Here is a 13,974-nt window from a genome sequence, read left to right on the forward strand (position 1 = left end):
TGATGATTTTCCTCAGACTGCAGTGAAGGTGGAGTTTGTTGTTCCTCCCAGTCGAATGCTGATTGTTGGCACTGGTGTAGTGGGCGGGTTTATCTTCCTCATCATATTGATCCTTCTGCTGAAAGTAAGAACCAATCAAGTCACCTTGCAGTTGATCTCATCATACACCTCTCAGATTCTCAATCCAATTTGTGTGTGTGTGTAGTGTGTGTTTTTTACAGTAAAGTCCCCCGAAGTTTATGAAAATAGGATGGTGGTTCTACTCAAATTCATCAATAAAGAAAACTGACGTCTGAGTCAGTGTTTTGAAGGAGGGCTCAAAACTGAAGTTCCTTTTTTATGTTAATGATTTTTAATGGTCCAGGTTTATGACCAGGTTTTCTTCATTTTCAGTGTGTTCAGTATGTTTAGTTTAATGATGTTCTTTCCAGTGTCTTTGTAGTTTATTTATAATATCCTAAGTTACATACATTTTATGGTGTTTTTTTTCCATTAAACAGTTTTTGTCTTGACTGAATCTTTTTTTTAAGCTTCATGGTTTTTTTTCTCTCAAATTTCAAATAAAAGTATTCTGTGAGAAACATTCATACTGAGTATTAGTGTTCATTTTAAGACAATAAATAAATAATCACTGTATAAATCTGTAATATAAAAATAAGCTAATTATAAGTATGCTATGGGTAAACGCATTTGTAAATGAGTGTAGAGGCTTTCAAGTTTATAAAAAAATAGTCAAGTTAGTTGCAGAAGTATGTCTTTTTTGAATAGGGATGACACCTAAAACATGGTGGCAGCGTGAACACTTTTAGATTGTTTGTTTCCCTGCTGGAAAAACCAGCACAGACCAGCATAGATGGTCATACCAGCTAGACCAGCATATGTTGTGTTTTGGCATAGGTTTGCTGGTGACCAGCATGGGATGCAGATGTGCTGGTATGCTTGCTGTATGCATCTATTAAATGCATCCCATGCTGGTCACACCAGCACCAACATTGGATGCTGGTCACACACATTGGAAACTATGCTGGTCAACAGTATATAGATGTTAAGGATGGTAGTCTGTTCACCAGGGTGGAATGCTGGACAGCTACATTGAATTTTGGTATGATGAAAATCGTGAAAATACTAGCTTACATTAATACATGTAACAAGTTCATTTAATAATAACAAGTAAACATTAATACAATAATAACAACTATTTAACAAAAAACAACACTCATTTGGCTCAACAAGCAAATTACAATGAAACACACTAACAAATTTTTTCCTTAATTAAGTGCTCACTATTGGGTTCCATTTGCGCCAAAAATGATAAATTATGTTGATGTGTATTCTCTCTGTTTATCATTTTGTTCGGTCACCCTTACTGTTTTGGCAATCCTGGGAAGAACTCGAACACATCATCGAACACTTCACTGCTGCTGCTGCTGCTGCTCTCTGTCTTCACTGGGAAGTACTCGAGCACATCCTCAAACACTTCACTGCTGCTGCTGCTGCTCTCCGTCTTCACTGGGAAGTACTCGAACACATCCTCGAACACTTCACTGCTGCTGCTGCTGCTCTCCGTCTTCACTAGGAAGTACTCGAACACATCCTCGAACACTTCACTGCGGCTGCTGCTCTCCGTCTTCACTAGGAAGTACTCGAACACATCCTCAAACACTTCACTGCTGCTGCTGCTGCTCTCCGTCTTCACTGGGAAGTACTCGAACACATCCTCAAACACTTCACTGCTGCTGCTGCTGCTCTCCGTCTTCACTGGGAAGTACTCGAACACATCCTCAAACACTTCACTGCTGCTGCTGCTGCTCTCCGTCTTCACTAGGAAGTACTCGAACACATCCTCGAACACTTCACTGCTGCTGCTGCTCTCCGTCTTCACTAGGAAGTACTCGAACACATCCTCGAACACTTCACTGCGGCTGCTGCTCTCCGTCTTCACTAGGAAGTACTCGAACACATCCTCAAACACTTCACTGCTGCTGCTCTCCGTCTTCACTAGGAAGTACTCGAACACATCCTCAAACACTTCACTGATGCTGCTGCTGCTCTCCGTCTTCACTAGGAAGTACTCGAACACATCCTCGAACACTTCACTGCTGCTGCTGCTTTCCGTCTTGACTAGGAAGTACTCGAACACATCCTCAAACACTTCCCTGCTGCTGCTGCTGCTCTCCGTCTTCACTGCTAAGTACTTGAACACATCCTCAAACACTTCACTGCTGCTGCTGCTGCTCTCCGTCTTCACTAGGAAGTACTCGAACACATCCTCGAACACTTCACTGCGGCTGCTGCTCTCCGTCTTCACTAGGAAGTACTCAAACATATCCTTGAACACTTCACTGCTACTGCTGCTCTCTGTCTTCACTAGGAAGTACTCGAACATATCCTCGAACACTTCACTGCTGCTGCTCTCCGTCTTCACTGGGAAGTACTCGAACACATCCTCGAACACTTCACTGCTGCTGCTGCTGCTCTCCGTCTTCACAAGGAAGTACTCAAAGGTGTATTCGAACACTTCACTGCTACTGCTCTCTGTCTTCACTAGGAAGTACTCAAACACATCCTCGAACACTTCACTGCTGCTGCTGCTCTCCGTCTTCACTAGGAAGTACTCAAACACATCCTCGAACATTTCACTGCTGCTGCCGCTCTCCGTCTTCACTAGGAAGTACTCAAAGGTGTCTTCAAACGCTTCACTGCTGCTCTCCGTCTTCACAAGGAAGTACTCAAAGGTGTATTCGAACACTTCACTGCTACTGCTCTCTGTCTTCACTAGGAAGTACTCAAACACATCCTCGAACACTTCACTGCTGCTGCTGCTCTCCGTCTTCACTAGGAAGTACTCAAACACATTCTCGAACATTTCACTGCTGCTGCCGCTCTCCGTCTTCACTAGGAAGTACTCAAAGGTGTCTTCAAACGCTTCACTGCTGCTCCCCGTCTTCACAAGGAAGTACTCAAAGGTGATGAACATAATTAACAGCAATTATTATGTGATGCAATCACACTTGGAGCAATCTTTGTTAGTTCTGTTTGAAGATTCAGGGTTAGCATCATCTGGGTCCTCCTAGGGTCAGCATCATCTCTTTTTTGAAAAATCACTTTTAAGTTATGACTACAAAGGTATATCTTAATTATAGTTTCAAATACTAACTGAAATTTACCCAAAAGAGAGAGCAGTGGGAGATGGCGATCTGCAGGTATGAACCGACGACCACCAACTGCCAACAGCAAAGCCCCAAAAATCAAAAACCTGCAGTTTATGCTCAGTCAACTTTTTGGACCTTTTTGGATTTTTTCTGTAGTTATTTATTTATTTTTAAATTTAAAGCTCCAATATGGAGGAATTTTTTAATATAATTTCAGAAAATAACTTGCACAGTGTGATATATTTCCTCCAGTTGTTTACTTACAATATCTCAAAAGTCTCCAAAGATTTTTTATTTCAGAGAAATTCCGATTTTAAATAACTGGCCGTCCCAGAAAAGAAATGTCACCTCTCAGTGACGCAATGTCCGCTCTATACCTTTTTTCCGGTGTAGACCATGTGATGTTCCACCACACCGGAATATCACATGGTCAAATGCGGAAGTGGTGGTTATGTTATAGCCGCGCGTATGGGTTGGTTGTCGTTGTTATGGATCACGATTACTCTTTGGCGAGTATTGAAGTGCCAGTAAAACGTAAGCGTCCATATTCGGATACACGCAGACTGTGTGACAAACGGAGGAATAAAACCAGGATAAATATCGGCCAGGCGTTTACGAGATGGAGAGAGCTGCGCGAAAATCTTGGAGTTGACAGAGACTCTGCTCTGGCGAGTGTATTGATAGACAGGTAAGCAAATCAATTATTTATTTTGTTATTGTACAAGTAACGTAATAGTTACAGTAAAGATGATTTTAATAGATGTGAATTACACCACATGCCTGTACATTCTGTCACTGTAGCATTTTTTTTATCAATAACGTTACCTGTGAGAAAATAACAACGTGGCAAATGGACTGTTTCAGTTTCAATAATAGCACTTATAAACAAAGTTATATTGCTCTTTGTACTAAGGTAAGGATTTTTATCACGTGTGGTGACCGAGATTATGGCAGTACTATTAAATACAATCGGATATGTGTTTTTAGTCATTACTTGCAAATTTTCGTTCAAATTTACTTTTAGAACGATTGGTTTGAGCACATTAAACAACACGGCATTAACCATAAACACATAACACTGCACAACATTAACCCAACAAATCATTTAACAAATAGCTGTGAGTTGTAACGGGATAATATATGTAACGGAGGCCAGCGAGTAGTGCTGTGCAGGTAAACCTCACTCCCCAATCTCAAGAGCCGCACTAGCAACAGATGCTAGTGGCTGTAGCCATTTAGCCTCCTTGTTAGTGCGTCTGCCTCCCATGCCGAAGACCTGGTTTCGAGCCCCACTCGGTGCGAGTGCGAGGAGCGGTAGAGAGGGGTTACATATAGTATAACATTTCACGTTCCTTGTAGTTCACTAATTATGATGACAATCATATGATAATACGATCATATATACAGGTAATACGAAAACAAATAAATTACCTCATCTGTGATCATGATTCACTAGCTAGGACCACGCCACAAACCAGCTATGCAACTGGGGAAGAGTAGAAAGAGGATGAAGGGGTCGAGGGAATGGGATGATGGTCAGGTTGATCAGGGCATCTTGAATTGATGGCTCAGGGTGGGGGTACCGTCTCTAGCATATATTTAGGCCAGACAATGAGGACCCCCTGATACAACCTGATAGAAATATAATGTGGGATAAGGTTGGCTGAATGGATGAGAAAGGGAGGGAAGGGAGAGAACAAGACTAGCAGAGCGGTGTGAGATGGAGGTTTGGAAGTCAGGTGATTGTTTGAGGCGTGGCCCTGCTCCCGAACTTTAGTTAACCTCACTTAACTCCATTTCGTTTATCCAATTTAGATACATTGCTATTGTAAAAACGACATCTCCCATCGTCACCTGCTTCATAGCGTCATCAAGCTTCGCCTTTGTTATTGTTGGAAACATAAGTATAATAAAAACGCTGTCAAATGAACTTTTTTTTGCTCTTTTTGACCACATGGTCAAGATGGTGTAAAACATGGCAAATAAAAGTTTCTGGGGTCAGAGTTGTATTGAAAAATGTGTCCATTTGTCTCTGTGAGTTGTTTACATCAAAAGTTATGCCACTTTATATCATATTTAGATTTTTCGGGTTTGGTGCAAAGGGTTAAAAATAAAGCATTTTGGACATTATTTCAGCTTGGTACCGCATTTATTCTCAAAATAGACACTTGAATGATAAAGAAATAACAGGTTGTGAAAAAAAAAATCACCCTATGCCCTTGAGAAAATGAAAAAATAGTTGATCCTTTACACATCTTTGGCCATTTTTTGCTATTTCTGTCCAGAAATAAAGTCAATATGTTGTCAAATGTCAAAAACAACCATTCCATTAAAATCCTGGGGTCAGAATTGTATGGGAAAATGTGTTCATTTGTCTCTGTATGTTGTTTACTTCTAATGTTATGCCACTTTCCATTTAAATTTTTTTGATTTTTCGGGTTCCGGTCGGGTGCAGCAAAGAGCTAAAAAGAACCCTTTGGGACATTATTTCAGCTTGGTACCTGGCAGATTATGAAAATAGACACTTTAAGGATTTAAAAAAAATCAGGTGCCTGATTCAGGATTTGTGACTTGCTTGATTAAAGTATGAAAATGACTGCTGGAACCACACTTTACGTGCATAGATCAGTAAATGATCATCACTTTAATTAATTAATTAATTTCCTTAAATTACAGTATTAAATTAAAGAATGTTTGTGCATACGAAAATACATTTGTTTTAATTTTTTACAGTTAATGTTAATGTTTACAGTTTTCCCTGATTGTTTTTTTTCTTTAATGCATGCAGATATGATGAATATCTGAAATCCAAGAAACACTGCAGCAATCTACAGCAGCCATCCACGTCACAGTTCGTTGCGCCCCAGACTACTACATATCCACTCAACCACCCTCGACAAAAAGCCATTACAGAAGCAATAGTATCTTATATGATCATTAATTGCAACATGCCCCGTCTGAACAAATATGTGATCAGTATAAAATCAAACAAAATATTGATCATGTAATTGCACCAAATTGACAATGCACCAAATAAGAAGAAGGCATTCACCACATATTTTCCCAGTTCAGCTGAAGCAGATGAGGATGATGATGACTGCCTCGATGATGCAGAACTTTGGAATGCCCTTCCAGTGGATGAGGAGGAGAGGCTGAATGAGACCTTGATCTCCAAAAGTCAGCATAGACTACAGTGCTTTGCGCACACACTACAATTGGTTATTGGTGATGGTCTTAAAGAGACCAGGGCTGTCTGTTCAGCTTTGGCCAAAGCGTCGCAGATCAGTTCTCTGCTCCAGACAAGTACATCTTTTAAGGAGGAATTTGAATCGAATAAGAATAAATGGATCGACCTTTTTCAATGGACAGAGTGATTCCACTGAGAGTGAGTTTACCATCGACAGGGATTCGAGTGCACACGCTTCGACTTCTTTTTTGGACAGACGAGCCCCTCCACAGAGATTACAAAGAAGAAATGTCGAAGAGGTTCAAGAACCTCAAAGAAGTTAACGACCGTGGACTTGCAGCTACTCAAAGAGACGGTAATTAATATTTCTGAAAAGAAACTTTCTGATGATCAAACTGTGGTTTTATCCAAAGGACTATCCACATTTTTTTGGTCTAAAAGTGGATCAGTTTAAATGTTTTAGACAGATGAAACTATGGTATTTTTTCTACAAATCAGAATCGGGTTTATCTACGCCACCTTTTAGACCTAAAAGTAATTTTTGCCCTAATGTGTCTAACCACACTATTCATACTTTTTGTCATTTAGTTGACCAAGAGGTGATGGAAGCTTGTTCTTCTAGTAATAACATTTCTCATAATCTTTCATTAAATGAGAAAAAAGCTTTGACCGAATTGATAAGTGACCCAAGCATCATTATAAAACCTGCTGATAAAGGAGGGGCTATTGTAATCCAAGATACGAAAAAATACCAACATGAAATTCTTTCACAATTACAGAATATTAAGTTTTATAAAAAACTTCCCAGTGATCCTACCAATACTTATCAATCTGAGATAGTCATTTTTAACAAATGCTAAAACAGAAGGTTGGATATCTCAATCGGAGTTTAATTTTTTGTTTGGTCAACACCCGATTAGACCTGTTTTTTATACTCTTCCTAAAATTTATAAGAGACTTATTGACCCTCCAGGTCGTCCGATTGTGGCACAGACTAATTCCCATGAAAAAGTACTTATTGCCCTTAGACATTATCTTTCGTTACGTGAGGACTCTAGTCCACCATCAGACTTTATCATCGAGATGGCTTCATACCTTTTGAAATATAATTATTTTAGTTTTGATAAGGATTTTTTTATTCAGATAAGTGGGACAGCAATGGGCTCGAATTTTGCCCCTAACTATGCCAATCTATTTATGTTTTTTTTTTTAAGAGAGTTATGTATTGAATACAGAAAATAATCCTTTCTATTCAAAGATCATCAAATGGTATAGATACATTGATTATATTTTCTGTGTCTTTTTGGGTGATCACGATGAGGCTCGAGAATTTGTGACATATTTGAATAGCTTGGTTTGACGACTTGGACTTCAGAAATTAATCCGTCTAGAGTACACTTCCTTGATATGTGGATACAGAAGAACGAGGGCAGTTTTACTACAACTATGTTTACAAAAGAGACCGATCGTAACACACTTTTACTCGCTACCAGTTTTCATCCGACTTAAAAAAAAAAAAAAAGGACTGCCTAAGAGTCAGTTCTATAGACTGAGGAGGATTTGTTATTCTGATTCCGACATTGAGAAATCGAGAATCATGAAAAATAAATTTTTGAACAGAGGTTACCCTTTAGATTGGGATTTAATACAGCTTTTAAAAAGACGCGGTCTGAATTGCTAAAAAAGAAGACAAGAAAAACAAGAAAGTATTCTTTTGCTTGTATTACAACATATTCACCTAAGTCTTAAATGATAAAATCATTTTTTTTAAAACACTGGCATTTGTTGTCTTCTGATTCGGAGCTGAGCGACATCTTTAGACATCCTCCTTTGATTGTACACAAACGTGCTAGGAATTTAAAAGACAGCTTGGTACATGCTTGTTTTCAGAGCGTTAGCCCTCGTGCATCTCAGAGTTTACTTAGTCCTATACAGAAGGGCAATTATCGTTGTGGGAATTGTGCTCAGTATAACAATACTTTTAAAACATAATTTTTTTGTCATCCTAGAACTGGCAAAAAATATAGCATCAAATCTGTGATGACTTGTGTTTCCACTCATGTTGTGTATTTGATCCGTTGTCCTTGTGGTATAGGCTATGTGGAAAAACCGTCACGTCAATTGAAATTGAAATTGAAATTAGTGAACATAAGAGTTCAATCAGAAGAAAAGATATAAATTATCCAGTTGCGGCACACTTTTTAACTTTGAATCACGATGTAACCTCTTTATGCTTTTGTGGGATTGAGAAAGTAACTTTGCCACCTAGAGGTGGAGACATTGAATTACTTCTACAGAGACGTGAACTGTTTTGTATTTACACCCTTCAAACTTTATCACCTATGGGTATGAACGATGAAGCATTATTAAATATAATGTTATAGTCATGCAATTGTTTTGAATGAGGTGTTGTTTTTTACTGTGTATTTACAATGAGTTTGAGGGACTATGGAGCCTGACTACCTGTTTAGAATTACAATTTGATGCTGTTTGATGACGATGTGTGATAGTGTTTTTTTTTTGTTTTCTTTGGATGAATTTGTTAACCTATGGGGGATCTTGATTGTTGTAACTATTTATGATGTGGTGCTAATTATGTTTTCCGAATGAGCTTAATTCTGTGCAGATGGAGCTCTGTTAATTGGTCATGTGTTTATCTTAAAAGAGATGAATTTAAACATTTGTATACTCCTGAGGAAGGTCGTGTGACCGAAACGTTGGTGTGATTTAAATTTAAATTTGCAAGTTAAGATAGTGTGCGGGAGTTCCTTATATAAGGAGGAATTTGAGAAAGAATTTGGCAAGGTGGAGTTCCTGCTTCTGTTGTTACTCAATGGAATTCGACTTTCCGACAGCTGAAGTCCTTGCTTAGCTGTGACTACCAAACTTTGTGCAAGGTCTTGGATGATAGGGGCATAGAGAGACTATGTTCACTCTAAGAGAGTGGGCTCAGATTAAATAACTGGTCAGCATTCTGAAGCCCTTTGCTGATGCCACTGATCTCACTCAGGGAGAGAAAGTTGTAAACATAAGTGTTGTGATTCCCTTTGTTCTGTCCCTCAACCATCACTTGGAAAACCAGAAAGAAGAAACCCAATACTTGGCCAACCTAATCCACTCTTTAAAGATCACTCCAAAGAAGATTCATAGGCATCTTTGTCGATGTAAAAATTTCTCAGCCAGAGACCAATGAAGGAATCCTGCCATTCTCTGATCCTGTTTATGTCAAAGCAGCTGTTCTTGATCCTGCCTTTGGGGTTATGTGGATCGAGCACGATGTATTGGTTGATGACAAGGTGAAGGAGCAGTTGAGTGCTTGCATACGAGGATGAGCGAGCATGGGTTTGGCTAGATGTATTTGGAGGTTATTGCGCACGTCTCGTTCTGCACATATATATATATATATATATATATATATATATATATATATATATGCATATATATAAACATCAGCATCAGCTATAGACAAACCCATATCGGTCGATCTCTACACACAAGTAATCTTATTCCTAAATGAGAATGTTTAAAGTAGGATCACAGCAAACATTAAATTCTGCGTTGGCACTGCTGCTGGCCCAGAGAGAGCAGTTATCATGTAGAAGTATTAAAATTGAAATACAGATACTGTTCAGTTGAAAAACTGTTACAATCATTCAAACCATCACAGAAATACTGAGATAAAAGTTTGAATTTTGGATATACACACTTGTGTCTGTGTGATTTAAAAGTAGCGATTTGCTTAAAGTTACTTACTCAAGTTACTTATAGTAATTTGATGCTCCGATAAAGTTTCTATAAGTTACAGTGACTGATTCATCCAGTAATGAAAACAAGTGAAGCCTTTATTCAATTTAAAATTAAATATTTTTAAAGAAGACTACAGCAATTAAAATTTTGTCCGAACATTTAGTAAATTACATGAAATAAATTTTAATTGTCTAATTAAAAAAAATCATGATTTTCAATGTATCCAGAATCATGCAGCTCTACAATATTGGGAAGGTTTATCTGTAATTTTACATTGCGTTTTAAACCTGATTCTCCAGGAGGTAGAGCATACCAATATGGACATGAAGAAGAGTAAATCAAAGGTCGAACAAGGTTGAACTCAATCAGCTTCCTTCGGAGTGAAATTCCCCATTGTTTTTGTTTTTTGAAAAGTTTTTTACTTTTCTTCGTAAATAAATCTTGTAGCAGAGTTACAGCAAGGGTTTTTCAGTGGTCGAAATCCATTTCTGAAATGTCCTTGATGTAACTCACTGGGCGCGTTCACACATGCAACCACACGCCAAACATTTAGCTGAGCAAGAAAGGGCAACGAAGTTACTTGCAAAATATGCTACACGGTATTAATATAAAGCAGTAGTGCAAGTACAATGAAATATCACTTGAGACACAAACATCCACAAGCAAATGAAAGGCGCTTCCCACAGCTGGTCACACACACGAGACATCTCTTTATTCCTGGGACATCTGTGCCATCGGTGAGGGTGTTTTCTGCTGCAGGCTGTGCTCCAGGCTAACCCCATGCTGAGAGGCTCTTTTATACCCAATCCTGTTGCAATTGACCTTAAAAATTGCTAATTTGTCCTCCAGCTGTTCCTTATATGTACATTTTATTGCTACCTGTCCCAACTTTTTTGCAATATGTAGCTCTCATGAAATCCAAAATGAGCCAATATTTGGCATGACATTTCAAAATGTCTCACTTTCAACATTTGATAATTAGGGCTGGAACAATTCCTAAAGTAACTAAAATACAAAAAATCATTGAGGCAAATTATGTGCCTCGAGGTTTCATTTAGTCCATTTACTATAACTACACACGGAACACAATGTTTCCCCAGGGACCATTATTATTGACACACAACCCAAAAACGCTAGACAATACCTGCTTCCCAGTGTGCGCACTATCCATCCTAAATGATATGTGATATTAGTAATTTTACTATATAGGGCAGATACGGTGGATAGTATGCACATTGGGATGCAGGAATATTTGAGACTGTAAATCAATAAGGTGGCTAGTTATGATGTCCCAAATTAGATCACAGGCATCCAGCACGGTTTTCCGGCCTTGACCCTTATGCTCCGAGATTGTTCCAGATTCTCGGAATCTTTGGATGATATGATGCACTGTAGATGATGATAACTTCAAACTTTTTGCAATTTCACCCTGAGAAATTCCTTTCTGATATTGCTCCACTATTTTTCACCGCAGCATTGGGGGAATTGGTGATCCTCTGCCCATCTTGACTTCTGAGAGACACTGCCACTCTGAGAGGCTCTTTTTATACCCAATAATGTTGCCAATTGAGCTAATAATTTGGAAATTGGTCCTCCAGATGTTCCTTATATGTACATTTAACTTCTCCGGTCATTATTGCTACCAGTCCCAAATTTTTGGGAATGTTTAGCTGTCATGAAATCCAAAATGAGCCAATATTTGGCATGACATTTCAAAATGTCTCACTTTCAACATTTGATATGCTATCTATATTCTATTGTGAATTAAATATAAGTTTGAGATTTGTAAATTATTCCATTCCTTATTTACTCACAATTTGTACAGTGTTCCTAACTGTTTTGGAACCAGGTTTTTGTACGTGTCACAAAATGGTTTTGGTGATTTATATTTCTACTCCCATTTAACTCAACTGTTGGCCACATTATTCTTGCACAAAATCCCTTTTTTTAATAAAAAAAAAAGAAGAGCTCAAATACTATTTCCACGGCTTTAAAGCTTTTGTCGTTCACGCATTCCTTCATAAAATGTATAGGCCCTAGTCCTAGACAGAAGTTTATATATCATTTTTGGGTTTATTGTTTGTTTTTGACAAACCTTAATTTATTTTTATTATTTCTTTGTTATGAAACTGTGATCTAAGATTTTTTTTTTACATTATACTTCACAATTAACTGTCTTTGCGTGTCTTTAATTTGTGTTCATTACAGCATTGAAAACAGCAGTGAGAAGTTCAAATGGGTGAAAGAAGACTATATCTCTATGATCATGAACTTAAATGCAGACAGTCGTATTGGCCACAGCTGCTTTGCTGGTGTCTTTGGCCAGTGAAGGAGATGGTGTTAAATTAGTAAAGTCTGCTGGGTCATTAGAAAAAGATCACCTGATACTTAAAGGGTTAGTTCGCCCAAAAATGAAAATTATGTCATTAATAACTCACCCTTATACTGTTTGAGTACATGAATTACTCCGGGATATTGGTTTGTTTCAACTCAGAGGGAGTGTCAGCCACATTAAAAAAGTTAACAGCTTAAGTCATTTGTGGATTAATGTGTATTAGAGATGCGAAACGTTTAAAACGATTCAGTTCGATTTGGTGAACTGAATGATTCGTTCGCGAACCGGAAATCCAGCTGCTTTGATTTGAACTCTTTCTCACAACAGACACGGAAGAGAAGACAATGCTGAATAAAGTCGTCGTTTTTGCTATTTTTGGACCAAAATGTATTTTCGATGCTTCAAAAAATTCCAACGGACCCTCTGATGTCACATGGACTACTTTGATGATGTTTTTCTTACCTTTCTGGACATGGACAGTATACCGTACACACAGCTTCAATGGAGGGACTGAGAGCTCTCGGACTAAATCTAAAATATCTTAAACTGTGTTCCGAAGATAAAAGGAGGCCTTACATGTTTGGAACGACATGAGGGTGAGTTATTAATGACATAATTTTCATTTTTAGGTGAACTAACCCTTTAAGGGTCACGTTTTTCTTTTCTTTTTTGCAGCTGTGATTGTGTTTACAGTGTGCAATATAACGTGTTCATGTTTCGCGTGTAAAAAAAAACAACAACAAAAAAAGAAATACTTTTTCAATTTTTCACACAATTCACTGATCTGTATACAGCTGTTTTCACTGTCATAAAAAAGGGCTGATGACTTCCTTGTTCTATAAAGTCCCTCCTTCAGAAATACGTAATGAGTTCTGATTGTGCCAGCGGTTCCTGTCTTGTGATTCGACAGCAGCTTAGCGCACGCTGCCCTCCTGGAAATACGATTGGGCTGGTTTTGGAGTAGTTTTGAGAAGCAAGTGGGCAGGATTTGTTTTCAAAACCTGGCAATCCTGATCTGAACGCACTTGGTGGAGATGTACTTCTAATCACAGAACGCTTTTACTGATGAGATGCGCATGAAAATCGCATTTGATTTTTTTGCACAGCCCTAACATCTAGTTAACAAAGCTAAACAGCATTGCCCTTTGTATAATAAGTTACAGAAACTGTTAAACGCACCAACTTAAATAATAAAATACACTTAAAAAAAGGTTTTAGTGATGTCATTAATGCAGGAAGCAGAGGGATGTAGTCCAAACTGGTCGTTCGTTGTAGGCGAATTCTGTTAAATAAAATATTTCGCTTGGCATTGAACTTTGAGCTTTAGAATTTTACAGATATTATTTATACTCTAAAGTTTAAAACATGGGATCACTAAGAACGGGACCTTTAAAGATATTGGAATTAGATTTTGTGAATTATTTTAAGTTAATCTACAAACAACATAAAAACCTACTGAAACACAAGACAAGGCTTTTCTCAAATAGACACTTCAGTGACAGAAGTTCATCTGTAGTATTAATGTAATGAACGGAAAAGATGACACTGTAACA

General features: G+C 38.1%; 1 protein-coding gene across 1 annotated transcript in view; it reads left to right on the forward strand.

The window, feature by feature from the left end:
- The window catches only part of LOC113046531 (integrin alpha-M-like), a gene marked incomplete at its 5' end in the record, with an annotated part of 45,095 nt that extends 44,586 nt beyond the window's left edge, over nucleotides 1–509 (forward strand). Inside the window, 2 exons of the mRNA XM_026207344.1 lie at nucleotides 17–124; nucleotides 206–509. Of these exons, the coding sequence (XP_026063129.1) occupies nucleotides 17–124; nucleotides 206–289 (192 nt within the window). The remainder of the gene's footprint in view (nucleotides 1–16; nucleotides 125–205) is intronic.
- Nucleotides 510–13,974: the final 13,465 nt, after the last annotated feature.

Source organism: Carassius auratus, chromosome 28 (assembly GCF_003368295.1).
Source record: "Carassius auratus strain Wakin chromosome 28, ASM336829v1, whole genome shotgun sequence".
Lineage (NCBI taxonomy): Eukaryota > Metazoa > Chordata > Actinopteri > Cypriniformes > Cyprinidae > Carassius > Carassius auratus.